Below are 20,535 nucleotides of genomic sequence, written 5' to 3' on the forward strand. Positions count from 1 at the left end.
AGGTCAGAGGGTAACAGCAAAGCGGAAATGGGGAGGAACAAGGGAGAACAATGGACAGGGATGAACTAAGACAGACAAAGCTGGAGGGAGGGTGGACAGTGCACAAAACACAGGAAGATGGGAAGAAAAAGATGAAGGGACAGAATGGAGGGGAGCTACAACAGATGGTAAAGGCTGGTTGGAGAGAGAGAGAGAGGAGGCACTGAAAAGCTGCTGGCAACACATGCATCACGAGAGTAACAGCAAGGAAGGAAGGCTTGACACCTAAACATGTCTGGATGCCATATGGTAACATATACGCTACACTGTAGATCACTAAGGTTCACATGTCTGGAGCTTTGTGGGCAAAGTGTGAATCAAACTCCCCCCAATGAATGTGTACTTCTATGAACCCTCTCATGGCCCCAGTGACACACCTGAGGAGCTTCAGCTTAACAGAATAAGCCATCAAGTCCGAATTTGAGTGAATAAACATTCATTATAACAGAAATACTTGATATGTAAGCAGCAGTTATATTTTCCTCAAGCGTTTGTCAGTGTGAGAAGCCCCTTGTAGATAAGATTAGGATAGAATATGTATGTTTTAGAAGTTGTGCGCTAAAATCGTTGCCCTAATGGGATCATCAATACTGAGATGTTTCTCCAGCTATTATGGCCTAATTATGTGGCTCATCTCGACTCGCTGACCACAAAGAGACAAGCGCCCACAAGGCTTAGATTTATTAAAGTTGTCATTAAGTGGATGTTTTTTTTTTTTTCTTCCTCTCCCATTTATCTTTACGGGAGCGCGCAGAAGCACAGAAGGCGATTTCTAGGCGCGTGCACAATGAGACGGACACCCGCACACTTCTGCTTAATCTGAGTGAGAGTCTGAGCTGTTAAATATTTGTGGAAACTTTGTTGTGTGTGCGCGCGCGTGCGCGTGTATCTTGACGAAATGACGAAATCGAGCTCGTGCCCAGGCGGACTGTGCGTCCTTGGCATTCGGCGGCTCCTTGCACACCTGATTTATCCCGTGCTACCCACCCACCCTCCTTTTCATGACATATTTTAGCTTTGAGACCAGGTTTATCACCTGAATAACCTGGAGATCGTTTCCAGGTCCAATTTTCTTCACAAACTCTAGGATATAAAGGAAATATAAAGAGGATAGTTGAGGATGATTTCCTATCTCTGGAGTCGGAAATGCTCGCTCTGGCTGACCTTTTACCCCCAACTTTTGTTGCCACCTGTAGCCGCAGGTCACAGGTTTCTCACAGGGACACACACTTTGCTCGGGGAAATCAGTCCGGAGATACACAACAAACACGACACACCCGGAGAAAAATAAAATAGTCCTATAAGTGGAATTTTTCTTTTGTCCTGAGTGCGCCTTTTAATTTTTAACCCAAACAGACCGAGCTGCTCTTGAGTCCCCTCCACCCCCACCCCCCCTGCGTGTGTCCCACTGAACATTTTCTGCACGTTTCAGAGACTTCCCACAGTTATCGCTCAGGGTAAATAAGTACACTTTTTCTAAATTGGCCGGCAGAGCAATCAAGAGGGAAGACGATGAGTTCCAAAGACATGAAAACTGAACGAGGAAGCAGAGAGTGGCTTAAAAGTCTGCCAACAAGCCTTTAGCGAGTCTTTATGAGGAACGATTTAACATTTGTTCACTTTGGGGATATATGAGGAGTGATGTTCATACAAGTGCACATCTTGTCTGGCGAGGATTGCATTTGGATAGCCTTGCAGTTATAACACTTATTCAAAATGAACACAGTAAATCCAGCCTAATGCGCCAGTCTGCGTGTAAATAGAGTTTTAGCAGTGATCTTGTTTTATCTTGTAAACACACTGGATTTAGTACGTTAATTACACAAATACAACCTTATGATGAGCTGTTTATAAAGTAAAGCCAAATCTTCTTCTTGTACAATAAAGTATATTCTATTTTTTCTATAATATTTTTACACCTAAATGCGCAATAATTCAAACTGAATTTATAGTTTAAGAGAAAACATTTGGATTGTAAATCTTGGACCATGGTATTCATTTCTCTCCTCTTACATCTTCCGTGCGAATTTATGTTTTTCAGTAATTTATGTTTTCAAATAAAACGCAAACCTTTTTGTGTTTTTATGCTTTTTAATGATATCTTACAGCCTCAACTTTGACATTCTCCAGCTGGGGAAAAATTAAGGTTAAGAAACTTTTGACATATTTAACAGTAACTTCTTCATGTCGGTCTTCCTGCGTTCGGAGAGGCCGGTGGATTTTGGGGCGTGTATGAATTTCGCCCCTTGGCAAATGGAGTCGTATAATTAAAGGCTATTTTAATTCAGAGTATGATCGCGATAGATACCAATCGTTGAGTTTTAATCCCTTGTTAAACTCTCGGTAACCTCTCTGTCCCTCTCTCCCTCTCTTCTCTGCCACCTCTCCCTTCAGGCACTTGTCATTTTCTCTGCGCTCCGATCACTTTACAGAGGACTGTTTCTGCTTCCAGCTAATACTACGATTCCTTTAATGTGCTGGCGTTTGTGTTTATTTTAAAACACTCGACCCTTTGTCCAGCAACGGCTCTGACCTGACCATGTGCAGTGGCAGAGCTTTTCAAAGACGACGAATGAACGATTTCCAGAGCGCAAAGTTGATTCTTTCTTTCTTTATTTCCCAGATCGTATTCTTTTAAGTCCATATGGCCGAGTAAAGCCACTTGAATTTGAGACAGACGACACGGTGCCATTGGTGTCTGTTATTAGAGGTGTTGTGTTTGTTTTACAGGCTCATGAGAACAACGTTTAACAGCGTCTTAAACTCACCGGGATCCTGACACCCTGCTGTCACATCACGCACACGCAGGGGCCTGCTGCAAGTACGGTGCAGAAAGTCAAACCAAGAACTACTTTTTTTTTCAACTACACAAAACCACTACGTGGACACACTGAAGCACGGATGCGTTCTTTACATAAAAGCTGGAAAAAGCTCAAATGCAAAAAAAATCCTTTAGTGTCTTGCAGCTTATTTCAGAAGCCCCTCTGTCTCCTGTGTGAGCCAAAAACTTTTTATTTTTTCTCGTCATATTTAGTTGTTTTTTTGTTTTTATTCTAATGCTGTATGCAACCAGTAAAAAGTTTACCTTGTATCGTTTTTTAAAGACATGCAGGCTAATTTTTGTTGTTAAATATGAAGGAAGAGAGCAACATTTAAAAATAAGATATAGATGAAGTACAACAAAAATTATAGGACCAGAGGTTAATTTAATTTTCGTGTTTTTATTTATTATCTATTTATTTATTATTCGCGGAGTATTTTATTTTGGTAAAGACTAATTATTTGAATTGTTATTACTTTTATTTTTTGGTTAAACTATATTTATATAAATAACGTGATTCCTCATTGGTTGCGAAGATTAATTTGTTTCCCCCGATTTAATTTGGACATAAGAGTCTCTCCTGCTGACCTGAGAGTATTTTCCACCTTTCATTTTCTGCTCTTTGTTCAGTTAAAAAAAAAAGTTTTGCAAAACATTTTTCAGTGGGACTCAGTGGGATCCTCCAGAGTCGCCTGTCAGGGAGGCATCGCAGCAAATCGTGTGGAAGTCGGGCCCGGTGTCACACGCCGGTTCACCATCTAATCAAAGCGGGCTGTCGCTGGAGGTGAATAGAAACAAGCCGCCTCCTGACAAGTGTTTCCGTACAGTCACTCAGGGGGTGTGATGCCATCAGAGCCCGCGGTCAGTCATCCTGTCCCACTTTTTCCCCTCTCCTCCTCAAAAAAAACCAAAAAACCCCAAAACCAACCCAAAACACACCTCCTCCATCCTCCTCGTCCAATGGCTGCAGTGCTCCATCCTCTGCGCAGCCCTGCTGGATAAAACCTGAGTCAGTGCCGACTGCGCACACACGACGCAACACAACGCAGCACAACAGCGGTCCATCCTCCTCCAACGCGGCTCGGACGCACACCACCAGAGATCGTTTGGATAATATCAGAATATTTGCTGTGGAACATTTTTTATGATTATTGCTGTTATTTCGAGCTCCTGCGTGGAAAGGTAAGCCCTCTTCTAAAGTGAACATGTTTTCTGTGTGATCTGTCATGTCTGAATGAGAACGTTAGACAATCCTGACAACACGGAGAGAAATCACCGGGCAAAATGCTGCGAGACAGAGCTCAGGGTTAAACGCTGTTTAACAAGACGTTATCTAAAGAATTTAATTAAAGTTGAAAAATGTGCGCAGAAAAAAACAAAGAGTGTGTCTGTTTTGTGTCTTTAAGTGACATAATTCGAGTGACCTTATAGGCACGGGTCCTCGCGCAAAAACAGATGAATAATTCTTATTAATTTTCCAAAGTGCATTTTCTTAAAATAAATAAATAAATAGTTCCTCCTAAAATAAAAAGCACCCCCATCACAGTCAATGATACATTCATTAACGCAAACTGTCTTGTTTTTATGCTAAATTTGGAATTGTGAGCAAAACAGCGAGGCCTTCAATTTCTGCTGGAAATCACGTTTTACACTGAACATTTATAACCGTCGTTAATACAAGCGATCGAAAACAGCGGGCAGCTTATTAAATTAATAATTACACAGTTTTAGCCATGATACATTCACGTCCAAACGTAAAAGTTAGCCCGCCGTGGATCATCTGTGTACCGGCTCTTTATTTGGCCTGATCGAAGTAAATTAAATAAAACACACTTGATTTAATTTTACATTAGAGTCATGTCATATTAGTTTAAATGCTTTTAAATTTTTCTTCACCAGCTACCTCCAATTTCCATTATTAATAATCATCTAGAAGTTCGATTATTTTTTAAGACTATCACACATGTTTCAGGTTTCAAAATATTACATATTTCTAATTGCTAACAAAAATAAGTCAAATAGAGTCAAATAAAGTAAGTACTTACCAAAAAAAAGTAGATAACTGTCATTGGATTGTTCAGCGAGATTAAAAGTGTGTTTCAGTTAATAATAAATGAATTAGTATCAGGTAAATTAGACCTGGGCATGCGCTGTATGGATTATTAGTACCTGCGATGTTAAAGTTATTGCAGGTAAACTGAACTGAATCAGGCCGTCCAGGTGTCCTGTCCGTCATTTAAAACTGCCTCCCAGCAGGTCATGACAACATTTTGAACATTTAGAGAAACCAGCAGCGGCTTTATTGACTTTTGATCCACTTCTGCTTACCTGCTTTTTTAGGACGGGCGTCATATCGTTTCTTTTTTTCTTTCTTCCCTCGTTACTCATAAATTACCACTTGATGTTTTTGCTCATTTTCGTGAGAATTTCCCAGAGCTGAAAAGTCCTTCAGTGTACAGCAGCTGAACAGATGAAGCCTGTAGACAAGACACACACACACACACACACACACACACACACACACACACACACACACACACACACACACACACACACACACAATGGATCTAATCATTATACAGACCTGGGTGTCCTTAAACCGAGAAATGATAACACATTGTTATTTTTCATCTCTCTAGCTGGCCTCTCACTTTAACACATCCAACGTGAAGTCCTGTCATTTCAGCTCCATGTCTCGTAGAGACTGCTGCCATGATGTTTACCTCGGCTTTCATTCGGTACTGACTGAATATACATAAATGTATCGCTATAATAAACAAATCATCGCTATAATAAGACAAATCAAATACAGTCTTTATAATGCCATAAAGATTATGGCCTAAATCTCCTGCAGACTGTTCAATCATCACACCGTAGCCCACTAGCACAAGCAGGTGGGCCACAGGTAGACCTAACGGTGTGAGATGAACGCGCAGGGAGGAAACGTTTGTTTAGTAGGAGTTCAGAGGCCGCACAGATATGACCAGCAGCCAGTTTCACAAACACCTTGATGTCCTGCAGCTCGAAGTTGGTGGGAGAACACTCATGCCAGACCAGGCAGGGGTAGGAGTATAAACACACTTTAACCGGGTCGGCGTGGAGGAGGAGAGCGTCACGTTCAGCTGGTGGAGCAACAAGCACAAACTCAGGGATATGTCCAGTAACACCGGGAGAGGTAAATACTGAGATGTGTTCTTCTATGAAGACCGTGGATTATCTATCTATCTATCTATCTATCTATCTATCTATCTATCTATCTATCTATCTATCTATCTATCTATCTATCTATCTATCTATCTATCTATCTATCTATCTATCTATCTATCTATCTATCTATCTATCTATCTATCTATCTATTAACCCATGCTTTGTTTTTCTGTGTGTGCGTGGTGTCAGTGCGCCGTGCGCGTTCACGCACTACCCCCCTGTCCGCCTCGGGGCCGCTCCGCTTTAATATCCTGCAGGTTGATGAAGCTTGGCAGGGAGATTTTTTTCCACACTCGGCTGGCAGCGTTAATAGAGGCTGCCCTCCCTCCATGCCTCGGCCTCGTCCGGCCGCTGTTTGATGTGGAAATGAAAGCTGGGGGAAAAAAGAGAAAAGGCTGAGAGAAACGAGCGACTCAATGGGGTTAAATTAAAAGCAATGGTGTTCTTGCAGAGTCACCACCGTGCAAGCCTTTAGAGAAGACATGGAGGATATGCCGGGGCGACGCAGGGGAGCACTTTGTGCCTAATTTGTAGTAAATGCGCGCAGAAAATCAGCTTCATGTGCATTAAAAATGAAAAAAAAAAAAATCACGTTATTGTAGAACACCAGTCACATTTCTGTAGTGTAAAAAATACATATACATATTTTTTATATGTGCCAGAGAACAGATATTAAACTTTAATAATTCATGTGAACAGATGCTTCTCAAAAACAGGCTGGAAACGCATAAAATAATAAAAACTGAGTATAGACAATCCGATTTTTTTCTTTTTTTTACTTGAACTTCACAGTTTAAAATGTTACCCCACCCCCACCCCCCTCCACCTCGCCCCTTCACTGAGTGACATGTTCTCCTGAAATGTAAAATAACATTAGTCACTGTCACTGAAGCCAACTGAGCCTCAAATTAGCGGCCTATAAATGGGAACTGTGAGGAGAAAAGCCTGAAGGTGTTATTTATAAGGAGGCGATTAGCCAGTGGGATCATCAAAGAACCATTAGTTTTTCCAGAATGCGCATTTCTGTTTGTTGCCAGTGTTAAACACAAAAGCAATTTCACACCCAAAATAACTGAAGTTTTGATCAATATCAGCTTTTTTCCTATTTATAAAACTTTTAAACACACAAAAAGCTTCCAGAAAAGACTGACGCTAACCACATCCAAGTATCAAAAGGTCTCACTAACCTCCACGACTCACTGCCATCTTGTTTATTATCTAAATCTAAAACATCAGTCTTGCTTTAGGGATAAATTCTGTTTACTTTAGATAAATTAAATATGCCCGGTTCTGCAAAATATAGCACTAATATGTAATCATTAGTATTTTTTTTATTTCTTTTAATTATTTTTATGTTATATTTTAAATAAAATATAAATAGATTAAAACACTGAGTAAAGTTCTGGTATGAATCTGTAAAATCTGTGTGTGTGAACTTTTAGATCATTTCTTTCCATGCAAACAGCTTTTATAGAGTTAACCTGGATAAATGATGTGTGAATCAGCAGGTGTGATTGAATCAACATGCATGCGTGCGTGTGTGCAGACAGGTGCACGTGAGTTCCATGACATTTATAAGTGTTCATCCCCCCTCCTCCCCCAGGTCATGGGGGTCTTAACCAACTAGGTGGAATGTTTGTTAATGGACGCCCGCTTCCGGAGGTGATCCGGCAACGCATTGTGGACATGGCCCATCAGGGGGTTCGGCCTTGTGACATCTCCCGGCAGCTTCGAGTCAGCCACGGCTGCGTCAGCAAGATCCTGGGACGGTGAGTCCTCAACTTCCTGTTAATTGTTCCTGTTAATGAGAGTCTCGAGAGCTGAGAGGTTGCTTAATCATCAGGAGCACTTTTATGTCCCGTCTAAACTTTCCACTTACAAAATCATCTTTCCCTTCCAGCTACTATGAAACAGGCAGCATCAAGCCCGGTGTGATTGGCGGCTCCAAGCCCAAAGTGGCCACTCCTAAGGTTGTGGAGAAGATCGCTGAGTACAAGAGGCAGAATCCCACCATGTTCGCCTGGGAAATCAGAGACCGGCTGCTGGCGGAGGGAGTGTGTGACAGTGACACAGTGCCCAGCGTGAGCTCCATTAACAGGTGCCAAACTGAATTATGAATGAAATCGTGTAAGCCGGGGTTCAGGTGGTTAAGCAGCATTTAGCTGTGACTGGCTGAGTTCGGCTGAGCTGAATGGCTGAGACTGAGTGTGCTGCCTTTGTTTTGCCTTTGTGTGTGTGTGTGTGGTATAATTAGTGGGAATGCTTTAATCCATTAAAAATTGTTGTTTTTGTTCCAGAATAATCCGAACGAAGGTCCAGCAGCCGTTTAACCTTCCTCTGGATGGAAAAGGCCTGAGTCCAGGGCAAACTTTGAGTAAGTCTGCACCACTTATGAACACATGCACGACAACAAGGGATGCAGGAAAGGATTAGGATTAAATACATTGCTCTGCGAGATTAAACTCGGGCCTCTCGTCACATCAGCAGCAAAGAGCTGCGCAGTATCGTTGTCTCAGATCTGTCTTTGTTGTTCTCTCTTTCTCTCGCTCTCAGTCCCCAGTTCTGCGGTCACCCCTCCAGAATCCCCGCAGTCGGACTCTCTGGGTTCAACTTACTCCATCAGTGGCTTGCTGGGTATTCCTCAACCCAACGGCGAAGGCAAAAGGAGCCACGATGACAGTAAGAAATCAATCTAGCAAACAAAACACCGCAATCTGAAGCTTATTCATAAGAAAGACTGGGTTACTGCCCACTATCCTTAACAATACTGAGAAAACAAAGGCAAATATGGCTGGAAAAACTTGTTTCTAGGTCTTCTGCAGGCATGCACTCTAAAACTTTTAAAGATGAAAACAAGTATGGCTCTCCCAGCTGCTTTATTTAATCATTAATCTGACCTTGTTTCCTGTAAGAACACTTTCCTGTTGCAAGGGTAAAACAGGCCAAAAGTTGTCCCTCGAACGGAAATTCAGCTTTACTTTATTAAGGTTTGCAAGGTCCTGTGCACGACAGGGCACGCTTAACACCAATCACTGTGACACAGCAGCTTCTGTCCTGTTCTTCAGCATTTAGACAGATCTCAGTTTTTCCTCCAATAACTAAAAAGCTGACGTCTGTCAGGGACGCAGGCAATCAAGTCGTTGATATCAGTGTAATCATTTGTTAGCGGTGATTTATGGCCTGCTTTAGTTTTATTAATGTTGTGATTTCTAATAAATTCAAAGAAGTAGTAAGAGAGCGCAAACTTGGGATGGAGCTCTGAGGGACGCAGATGGCCACAAAGAACTACAAACCAGTTAATTAAGATTAGAGCCACTTAGGAACTGTGCCAAAGAGACAAGCTCTTTAGCTCTTTAGTTTTCAAATAATTGAAGGGGCCAAAATCTTCTCAGAGGACATTTAAAGACCTTCAGGATAAAATTACTGTTTGCCAGTTTAACACGAAGCTTTCCTCCTCCTCTATCCTCCTCGTTGCCTCTCACAGGTGATCAGGAGAGCTGTCGGCACAGCGTGGACTCTCAGGGCAGCGGAGGCATCCCGAGGAAACAGATGAGAGTGGAACACTTCCCCCCCGCCTCGCAACATCTGGACTGCGGCTTCGATCGTCATCACTATCCTCCGGATTCATTCGGATCAGCAGCAAACAGCAAAACCGAGCAGGTACCGACTGTTTGGACTGAAAAGCCTCATTTCATTTTTTTACTTGTACACTTGTAACAGCAGCCTTTATCATCCTCAGACTCTGTACCCGCTGTCCCTCATCAACGGTAGCCTAGACGAAGCCAAGACCAGCCTCTCATCATCCAGCTCTGCCATTGGACGAAATCTGTCGGCACACCAGAGCTACACCATGGTGACTGGTGAGACTCTTAATGCTGGATTATGCTCTTTAACCTCCATTAACCACAGGGCCCAGAACCCTCCACATGCTGCCGCTCACTCTTTGTTCAGTTTTGGCATTTCACACAGTTCTTTTAGTCCTGCGTGTTTTTTCTTTTTTCACTTCCACCCATGTTCACCATTTGTTTTTGCTTTGTTTTGTTTTTTTATTTCCTTACCCACGCGCTGCACACTGGCTCTCGCCACCTCAGAGCCCGTACAGACCCTGCCACTTTGTCTAAAACAGGAAATGTCCCCAGAAGTGACCAGCACAACCCCCTCCCCAAACATGGCAGCCTGTAACCTGGCTTTTGTGGAGCTGCACGCGCTGCAGAAACCCATTTCTGTCAGCGGCAGCAGCTGCAGCGGCAGCAGCAGCAGCAGTTCCAACCATTTCCCCAACGCCTTCAACTCATTCTCCCATCATGCACCAGTGTATGGGCAATTCAGCAGTCAGTCTGTCATCTCAGGTAACGCAGCCATCCATCTCATCTCTGTTTACTTTTTGCTCATTCGTTTATTTTTCGGCATTTGAATGCTGCAGAAAGTTAAATGATAAACTGATCCTATCGTTTCAGCTTCAATTCAGTCTTTGCATCTTACACGTTTGTCCAGCACAAAACACCAATCTAAACATCCACCTCGGTGTTAAAGATGTGCGGCTTTTTTGTGTGCTTTCAGGGCGCGACATGGTGAGCTCCACCCTCCCTGGCTACCCACCTCACATCCCCTCCCCTGCTCAGACGGGATACTCTTCCTCTGCAATCACGGGAATGGTAGCAGGTAAGGAGCTGACCCGAAGGAATACGTTTTTGTTTTAAAAATGGAAAAATGGAAAGACAAGTAGAAAGAAAGAGAGAGAAAGAGGAGGAAGGAAAGGAAACAGAAAGAAGGAGCAGGGCAGGATGGCGGCTTGTAGATTAACCAGGAGACGGGCTGAGTTAATGAGTAGTCTTGCCAGGGTGAACGAGCGCAGGGGTGCACGTGAGCCCGATGGGGAGGGGTACAGGGAACTGGCTGGGGTTCCACCCTGCTGCCCACACCCCCTCACCCAGACACCTCTTACCACACATCGCCATGGGAACCAGGGGGCCCAGGAGGGAGATGCAATGGTTGTGGGTGGATGGGGCGTAAAGCTGGGAAGAGTAGAAGGTTTTTTTTGTTGTTGTTTTTTACAGGGTGTGTGTGTGTGTGTGTGTGTGTGTGTGTGTGTGTGTGTGTGTGTGTGTGTGTGTGTGTGTGTGTGTGTCAAGATGCCTGCATGTGAGCATAGAGAGAGAGAGAGAGAGAGTGTGTATGTGCATGTATGTGTGCGATCTGCCTTTTTTTTTTTTATTTGAAGTCTGCCCTCCGAAGCGCGAAATGAGAGGGTCTGATTTATTATTTTTTTCTGGTGGGCTCGCTGTGAGGAAGCGTTGATACACAATTACCGAGTGGGGGGGGGGGGCAGAAAAGGAGGAGGAGGTGGGGAGCTCAGGGATTCATTCCAGCCAACATAATTACCAATTAGATATTGGAATGTTTAAAAAAAAAGAAGAAGAAAAGAAAAATGAAAGAAAGAGGAGTTGCCAGACAGGAAGTGCAGGATGGAGAGAGGAGGAGGACATTTCAGAGGGCAGAGGCTGAACGATGGAAGGGGCCTAAGCGCTGGAGAAAGAGGGCGTAAAGGCTAGCTGTGTGCACGCACCACTGGGCCGAGGGATTTTACCCTCAGCCATCCACCTGCACCACAGATTAATGGTTTACAGGCCGCACTAACTGTCGGTGAATTATGAGCTAAGGCTGAACAGATGCTGGCACTCAGACAAACAACCTGCCGAGCTCCTTGCAATGCTCCAGCTTTGCATTTTAATAAAAAACGTCTCCTCGCGCGTTTCAGCTCGGAGCGTTTGGACTGTTTGCTCAACTTTATTTTTAAAATGTTCTTTTCCTTCTCTGCAGCAGGTGCAGACTACTCGGGTCAGTCCTACAGCCACTCGCCCTACACCTCGTACAGCGAAGCCTGGAGGTTCACCAACTCCAGCTTGCTGGGTGAGTAACTGAGCACACGTAAGCCCAACCCCGTGCATATTTGTTACTAAGGCGGCGAACGTGTCCCCTGCGGAGCTTCTCCAGAATTCACAAACGGTTTACGAGAATTTTCTCTCTGACCTTATGATTCAGAAACATTTCACTCTGACTAGAATTTAATAGACGGCCTACCAGGAAGTGGCGCGCGTGACACCTAATGCACTTTTTGACCCCCCTACCTTTCTTTAACATATTCATTTATCTTGGTAAAAATTTTGCTGTATTAAAAGCCACATCTGGGCTGCAGACAAAACAATATAACATCAGACAACTGGTAAAACAACTTTTCATTAACTAATGAGCAAAAAGTCATCTAAACCTTTAACATTTCCATTTCTCGACACTGAAATGTACAGTAGCTTGAAATGTATTCATTTTTACCTCAAAGACAGCAGTGTATGCAGTATTGTTGTATTGTTACTGCAGTTTTGTGGAGTGCAGGCAGGCATCTTGTAGTCTAATTGCTGGAGAAACTCGCTTTGTATTCTCATCTCATCACCAAATTTTATTAATTGACAGAGAGGTGGAGGTTTGATGGCTGATTTTCTGCTTGAAACATACCCCAGCATCACTCATGCTTTTAGGGTTTCCGGGTCCCTCATTACGTGCAGGTCGCGATGGGCCTTCAGCCTCAAAACACTCAGAGCCAAAGCTGTGACCACCAGCATCATCCAGCTCCATCTGTGTCTCCCCCCGCAGGCTCGCCCTATTACTACAGCTCGGCCTCCCGCACGGGCCCGCCATCTGCAGCCGCCTACGACCACCTCTAGTCCTCGCTGCTCGCCTCAGTCCTGATGGGCCTCCACGCCACGGTAAAGACTGGAGACCTTACCATCAGCTGATCTGATGTGGACCGAGACACGCAGCTCTAAACTGGAAGTGAACTCGAGACTTCTACTGATGACCCAGCAACACATTTTTTCTCTCCTTCTCGTCCTCTCATGGTCATCCTAAGCCTGCTCCTGTATTTATTTGCAGTCACAGACAGCGTTTCCCAGGGTAGCTGTGACTCATGCACGTTTACACATTGCTAACCACGACCTCCTCCAGGGCTTGTTTCCACAGACTCCATGGGAGCATATTTTCAGTATGAATCCATTCAGCGCTGTTTTGGCCAAAGACTGTTTTCTTTCTTCTTCTTTTCTTTTCCTGGCACATCTGCAACTTGACTCCACTGATCCAGTGAATAAGGGATATGCAACTTCTTTGTACTGAACTATGCCTGCTTTGTTTACAACCTTTATTTGTTTTTCTTTGTTTTTAAGAAGAGGGAAAAAACTGAATCCTATCCTATCACCATGAATCAATTTCTATTCTCAATCTACTTGTATGCTTGCCTGCAAATTCAGTTTGTGATTATTATTATTTTATTTTTTGTTACTGTAAATTCTGATTTTACTGTTGGGGGGAAAAAAAATCACAGTTACAGAAGAAAAGCCTCCATACGCCCCTCAAAGACAATTACATATCTGTCCAGCAATATGTACATAATGTAAATGAAGAATTACTTTATGGGGGAAGTGATGCAGTTTCACTAAGAGGGGAGGGGGTGATGATGATTTGGCCACTAAAAACCAACAAGGCTTGAAATACGTTTGTTTTTGCTTCAGTTAAATTGAGTTTGTTGTCATGCTGATGTTCTGATGTTTGGTAAAAACTGTGACTATTTTTTCTTATACTGTTATTAATATTATTGCAGATGTACATAATGAATTTCTAAAGAATTATTTTAATTAAAGCATGACAAATTTATGTGCTTTTTCCCTGTTTGCTTTCTCAATTCTCCAGAGCTCAATATAGCAGGGAAATTGTGATACGTTAAATCGGTTATTATTATTATTATTATTATTATTATTGGTGACGTCATCGTTGACGCTATTTCGGTGAGCTGACCCCCCCTCCCCCCCAAAAAACAACAACAACAGAAAAAAAACCTGAAATGCTTTTTTTTTTCTACTCAGCATTTTTTAAAGGACACAGTCAATGATCCCGAAAAACACGCGCATCTGTCTAATTTCTTTTTTTATTTTCTGCATCATGTACTTTTATTTGCAATTATTTCTTTCCTCTTTGCGGCCTCATTATAGAGCCGCCGTAACGAGGCCACGGTTCGGCGGTGCCGCGGCCCACCTGGTGCCACCACCACCTCCACCTACCGCGAGATTAATGGCGAGAGGTCGGGACGATTTTTTCCTTTTTAAAAAAAATACATTTCTTTTTAAATTTTTTGATAATTTAGAAAAAACAAAACAAAAACACAATATAAAAAATAATGAGACCGATAAAATAAATACATTTTCATTTTATTATTATTATGAAAATAAATGCGATAATAATGGTTTTTTTTAATCTAACTTTTTTTTGTTGTTGTTTTATTTGTAACTTAATATCAGAGTATTTATTTGAAACCTGCACTTGAACCTGATTGAACTCCTGTGTTGGATCTTCTGAGCTGCTCTTTACTCTCATTAGACCACCGCGATCGCTGTAGTCGTTTTTTAGTTCACGAACTTCTGCACAGTTCATGGCCTAATTCATCTTTAAAGAAACCCTCAAGTCTAATTATGTAACTCCTCAATCAGACTGCATGAAGGGTTTTCTCTGAGACAATCACCTGAAGTCCTCAGTCAGAGGATCTGCTGATGAAGATCAGCCCTGACACGTTTCTGTTTACAGTATGCGCTCCTCTTTCTTTTTCTTTCCCCCCTCAAGTCTTCCATCTCCTCACATTTCACCATTTCCTGACTCACTCCTTTACACCCCCTGCTTCCTCTCGCTCCTCCAGCCAAACCACTGTAGACACACACACGCGCACACACACACACACGCACACACACACACACACACTGCTCTGTAAACTTTAAACAACACCAGAATTTCATCCCATTGTTGTCCAAGTGGCCTGGTCCACCCCAGACAGCCCATCAACCACCCAGACGCTCATTGGTTGCAAGTCCCTTGCTCAAGCATGCAGAGACATGATACACATCCATATACGCTCGTTCGCGTTCATGTGCCTCGCTGGAATGAGGAAAATCTTTTAAGTGAAACCCTTTTTTTCAGCTTCTCCAGCCAGCTGAGGACCAGCCAGAGAAATAACAGCAGCGAGCGTTAAACATTAACAGTCCTGCTGCCAAAAAACCCCACACATTACAACTGCTCCACAGACGACACAACAGAAATAACTCCTCTCTGTCTCTCCCCGGGCCTATTAGTGAGGAGGTTTCGGGCCACAGTGCTTCTGGTAATGAGCCCGGCAGCACAATACGGGCACCGGGCCGGAACAGCTGAGGGCAGACAAAGCTGGCAGGATGGGGCGACAGGGACTTACCACATTTAACAGAGAAACCGTACTAACACTGTGCCCCTGAGTGTGTGTGTGCGAGAGACGGACAGACAGAGTGAGAGTGTGTGCTTGTGTGATATAACATTGTGTGTGGCGGTGAAGGCATGTGTCCCATTATCATTACTGGGACAAAGTGAAAGGCAGAATGGAGGGGGGCCCGGCAGAAATTGCTGCCAAAAAGGCAACAGAGGAGTGTGTGGCAATCAGTGGAATGACGGGCTGGGGTTGTCCTGCTCCAGTCATCTGGAAAGTTCTCCACTTATCTCTGGGCCCGAGATACTGGCCCACCAATTCAGCCTGACGAATACGTATAATGTAGGCTGGCAGAGTTTGTCCACCCAAATGAGCTGCAGGACACGCCGCTGTTTTTAACTGTGAATGGCAGCGCTGCCAGGCGGGCCCCGCCCGGGTCAACCTCTTTGTGACCCTTGATTAGACCCAGATTGTGTGAGTGAACCCATTACCTTATCACTAATTACTCTAAATGATTATTCTGAACTTCTCCTTCTTTAACAGAGCTAAAGGGGCAGAAGTGTGTTACAGGGAAATGTGCAACCCCATGGATGCATTTAAGAGAAGAACATGTGACGAGAAAATGATGAGTACGAGTGTGATGACGTTGGCAGCTGTAGTGTTGGTTCTGTGCAGCTCTGTGATACAGCAACTACTTCCCACAGTAGGGTAGCGTAAAGGCTAATGGAAGTGAGATTCATCGTACAGGTATTTAGCCTGTTTACTCAGTCCAGACCACTATCCAGCAATCTTACGTGCCAATATAACAGGAACCACAGCGGTGGTTTGGGAAGACTTATTGAACATTTAGCTGAGTTGTATGAAATGTATGATCTGCCTCAGTTCATATATTTCCATAGATTTCACAGGCTGACTCTCTAACTGTTACCCATGCAGAAGCAGGGAAACGTCACACGCCATGTCAGAAGCTTATTGCAGTCGTCACTGTGTGTCTCTGAATGAATGAACTGAGGTTGTTAAACTCACCTTTTCTATATAATCACCGGTGAAGTTGATCAGAAAATGTCCAACCAGTCTGCGGCTGCACTGCAACGGCTGACTGATACCACGGGTGTGGTGAAGGCTCTCCACTGACGCTGCATTGAAAAAAAACCCAGTATCATGTGGATGCTATACTCGTGCCTTCTTGTTGTTATTTCCACTACTACTGATAAACTAATTATTATTATCCAGCATTTCTGAGCCCTCGCTATTCAAAACCCCAATACCAGCGATAACAATGACAAGACAAAGAAGGTAACAGATCTTCTAAGTGTACATTTTGTGGGGAGGGAGAGGAGGTTTTTTTCTACGGCCAGCTTTGAGGATCAATATCATGGGGTAGTTTCAATAGTAAAACTAATTTCATGTTCATGATGTCGTGATTTTCTTTTCAGTCCAATCCTTGCACCTGACCATTTTCAGAGGAATGTTTTTATTAATATCATCATTGTTTTGTTAAGCCACTTAACACTCAAACAAGCATAAAAAGTTCTTAACTTAAGGGATGAACCTGTGCAGTGTGTACACATAACAGAGCAACAGACAATAGCAAGTAACCCATTTTAAATTGTATCTGCCTGTTGCACAAACACATCATTTGTTCCCATTTAATTGTTTTATGCATCAACAAGGTGATTCGCAAAGAGCTATTAGCTGAAAACTTGGTATATCTATGTATAGTGTGCAGCGTGGAGGACAAAAGAAGAAGCAGCCGTTCTGAAAAACTATCCACAGCAGTATTAACAGTATCTAAAAATGATCTCCTTAAGAAGCAGGCTGAGGTATGCCATATTAGACAAAAACTGCCCATATGGAAAAGATATATATAAATCTTATAAAGTTTGTATCTGTCTTGTGTGAAACTTGTATGAAAAGCATACAAGAGTGAAAACAGATATAAGATCCCTTGAAAAATTATATAAATGAAACTTGTATGTTTTGGATACTTCCTACAACAATATATGAAAGTAATGAGAAAGTGGCCACTTTCATGAGTAAATCATATAAGTTATTACTATTTCTTTTCCATGTGGGTGGACTGAAAATCAGTGGCAACAGGTCTGGTGGAGTAATAAAACCATCAGATTTTGATCTGCTATGCGATACCATTTGGAAAGGCTCTGATTGGCAACAGCTTTGTTGTTCAGCCTGATAATGATGAAAGCATACCTGGAACACTGTCAGCCATGGATTGGCCTCCCCAAAGCCCAGACCGCAACATTATTGAAGCAGTGTGGGATCAATTTGACCGAGAACAGATCAAAAGGCTGCCAGCATCCATTACACGTATTTCAATAACTTGCTGCACGCATTTCCCATGTTCCTCAAAAAAAAAAAAAAAAGAAAAAAAAAGAAAGAAGGAGTGGCTCAAGATTTTTGCACAGTACTGTATATTGTGGTTATGACCTTTATCTAGTTCAAGGTGGAGGACCAAACCACCTACTGCAATCATCATCTAAATTTCACTGTAAGTCAATTTTCTGTCATAGGCCCGAAAAGAGGCCTCAGAACACCTGAGCAGACTTCAAATGATATCACCTCTCTCAAATTTCAAGAAGTTATCTAATCTCCTCCATCTTTAACTCTAATGCAGCTGGAACAAATGTGCCAGTCAAACAGAGCAAAGTGGCCAAACAGAGGCTGTTTCTGTGTCGGAGCAGGTAGAAGGAGGAAACACAGGTGCCCTGTGTCATACCGGCCTATTAAACAACACTCAGACCCCGAAGGCAGGAAGCTACTATTGACCAGGAGACATCAAGAAAAACGCACCTTTCAAAGCACACACACACATGCAGCACTATACACACACGACGGAGGTGGATAAAATCTTCCAGGTATCAGGTCCTGCCCCGAGGGAGAGGACTGACCTGCAGAGGCCAGTGCAGTCAAACACCCGGCCGACAAACACCTCATTCAACGTCACACAGACATGCTGATTGTGCTGATTTATCCTCCACCCGCACACAGAAGATCAAAGATTACCAAGCAAAGGAAGAACACAAATATTCCTAGAACTGCTTCGAAAACTTATTCTTGTACTGGCTAAAAGATGAAACGAGATAAAGAAGTTAAACATTCCCGATCCGCTCTGCGTGCCGCATTGACCCTCTGTTTGTCCTGCATCTAAAAAAACCACAGTCTGCGCCTGAGGAGTACTGTCAGACTCTTGAGTGTGTGTGTGTGTGTGTGTGTGTGTGTGTGTGTGTGTGTGTGTGTGTGTGTGTGTGTGTGTGTGTGTGTGTGTGTGTGTGTGTGTGTGGGGGTGGACGATGAAGGGTAAAAAGAGGTCATGCATTAAAATGCCCTCAAGCAAGGCACTTGGCTTAACTCTTTTCAACAAGAGAGGCTCCTTTGCTGCTAAAAGGAAAAGGAGCTCTACTTCTTTGGACTGGGTCTGATTGGCAAATAAAATGAGAATGTCTGGCCGCTAGAGAAGCCACACTAATGAGTGCAGTTAAAAGGGAAAAAAATGGGAGTAAAAAAGGCAGATGTCTTCCTACAGTACCTCCTGTTTCTTGTAAAACAGATTACAGCGATAAAAGACTTTTCCCAAAACGATGCAAAAAGATAAATTTGCCTCAAAAAAATATATCGAGCGTGGGACGCTGGATAAGAGCGTGAGAGGATAAGAGTGGAGTTAATGTCTCGGTGAAAGAGGCAAGTGGGGTCTGAGTGGGGAGACGAAACTCATGAGAGGACCGCAAAGAGACTTCAAGGGCCCTGGACGGTGAAAGCCACACAGCACAACAGCAGCAGTCAAGAGCGGAGGGTGAAGACAGAGGCAGTGGAGGCGGTGGGTGGGTGGAGGGGAGACAAAGAAACATTTCAATAGCTAGAGTGGGAGAAATGAAGTGTTAGTGCAGATAAAAAGTAACAAGTAGAGCGTGCAAGGCGTCAGCGGCAGATGGAGAATGTGCATCAGGAGGAGCATTGAGGGCAGAAAAAAAGGGCACAGGATTGATTGTGGTGAAGTTTATGTTTGCTGGCAGTGTTTTCAGGTGTTTTGCGGCTTATGTGCGACCCAGGGTGGAGGTTGAGCAATGTTTAAGCCACCTCGTGTACACACAAGGGGAGGAGAGAAGCACAATGAAATGAGGAAGCCTTACGAGTCATAGCGGAAAGGGGGGTCTATTCTGGATTGGCCCCTAATGATCACAACTTGAGGTCTTGCCTTTTTAATTACCCATCCAGGCCTGACTGAGACGCATCAAGCTCCAGAATGGAGAAGCGCAGATTGGACAAAAAAAACAGGCCACTTCCTTGGAAAGGATGCCCTCTGAACCCAGCAGCTAATGCAGCCCCTGCTGCTCCAGCCTGCTCGTTATTGTTCTTGGAGAGGAGGAGGAGAGAGAGGGTCACTCCAAAACAGGCCCACCACCATCACCGGCTGAAGTCATGGTCCACAGGCCATGTGAGAAGTGCTCCCGCTCGAGAGATCCTCTGCGACGCCACCGCCAAACGGGCACCTTCGGCACAGATTGCGACCCCGGAATGTAAACCATTATTAAAGCGTTTGTGTCTGAGCTGGAAAAGCAGGAGACGCTAATGGCTGCCTCTCGCTGTAACATTTCGTCACAGGCCCGAGAGCATGTAGGTTAGCCGAGATGGCGTCGGCCCCTCCCCGCCCCTCTGGAGGTGCTGTGACGGCCCCGGGCCCCCGTCACTCATGTGGCCAATCAGTCACCCTCATCTGCACAATCTGACTTTATCTTAATGAGCTGTTGTTATTTCCGTGAATGAATGGAGACAGTTTCCATTCAGAGGACAAGCTGGGCTTCATCGCCTGATGGAGAATCCCGGGTTTCTCTCATGTCTGTCCGTCCAGGAGGGGAAAAGATCTAAATATACAAAAACAGCTTCAGGTGCAATGAAACGTCCATTTGTTCAGTGCGTTCATCCGATTCTGACCCGCAGACGGGACGGTGTGTGCTTGTCTGTATTGTCTGTGCTCTTCATTGTGTTTCCTTATTGTCGCATCACATTCCTGTGTGGGGAATTTGTGTGTCTTTAGAGGTGGGGGTGGTGGTGGTTCTAGACATCCTGCTCTTTTGTTGGTCACCCCAGGTCGGCCGCTGCTCGACATGTCAGCCTGAGAGATCACAAAATAGGACCCGTGCCACCTAGAGCAGTGATCTCACTCACACACACACAAGCCCGT

General features: G+C 43.8%; 1 protein-coding gene across 2 annotated transcripts; it reads left to right on the forward strand.

Moving 5' to 3' along the window:
- Nucleotides 1-5,882: 5,882 nt before the first annotated feature.
- On the forward strand, nucleotides 5,883-13,873 carry pax8 (paired box 8). 2 transcript variants are annotated; one of them, XM_085413943.1, is made up of 11 exons: nucleotides 5,883-6,035; nucleotides 7,671-7,836; nucleotides 7,968-8,165; nucleotides 8,365-8,441; nucleotides 8,621-8,746; nucleotides 9,552-9,727; nucleotides 9,807-9,927; nucleotides 10,159-10,416; nucleotides 10,628-10,729; nucleotides 11,888-11,977; nucleotides 12,716-13,873. In XM_085413943.1, exons 1-11 carry the CDS (start codon nucleotides 6,014-6,016, stop codon nucleotides 12,784-12,786), a joined length of 1,407 nt encoding a protein of 468 aa, XP_085270069.1. In that variant the 5' UTR covers nucleotides 5,883-6,013; the 3' UTR covers nucleotides 12,787-13,873. The 2 variants fall into 2 exon arrangements, with proteins under 2 accessions (XP_085270069.1, XP_085270070.1); XM_085413944.1 differs by having other exon boundaries at nucleotides 7,695-7,836; nucleotides 12,716-13,872.
- Nucleotides 13,874-20,535: the final 6,662 nt, after the last annotated feature.

This window comes from Rhamphochromis longiceps, linkage group LG7 (genome assembly GCF_057381845.1).
Source record: "Rhamphochromis longiceps isolate RC_006_pf linkage group LG7, R_longiceps_female_GT1.1, whole genome shotgun sequence".
Classification (NCBI taxonomy): Eukaryota; Metazoa; Chordata; class Actinopteri; order Cichliformes; family Cichlidae; genus Rhamphochromis; species Rhamphochromis longiceps.

Coding starts and splice junctions, on each gene's coding strand:
- pax8 (XM_085413943.1), top strand. CDS start 6,014: ATGTCCAGTAACACCGGGAGAG. Junction 8,442..8,620: donor GAGTCCAGGGCAAACTTTGA/GTAAGTCTGCAC, acceptor TCTCGCTCTCAG/TCCCCAGTTCTGCGGTCACC. Junction 9,928..10,158: donor GAGCTACACCATGGTGACTG/GTGAGACTCTTA, acceptor TCGCCACCTCAG/AGCCCGTACAGACCCTGCCA.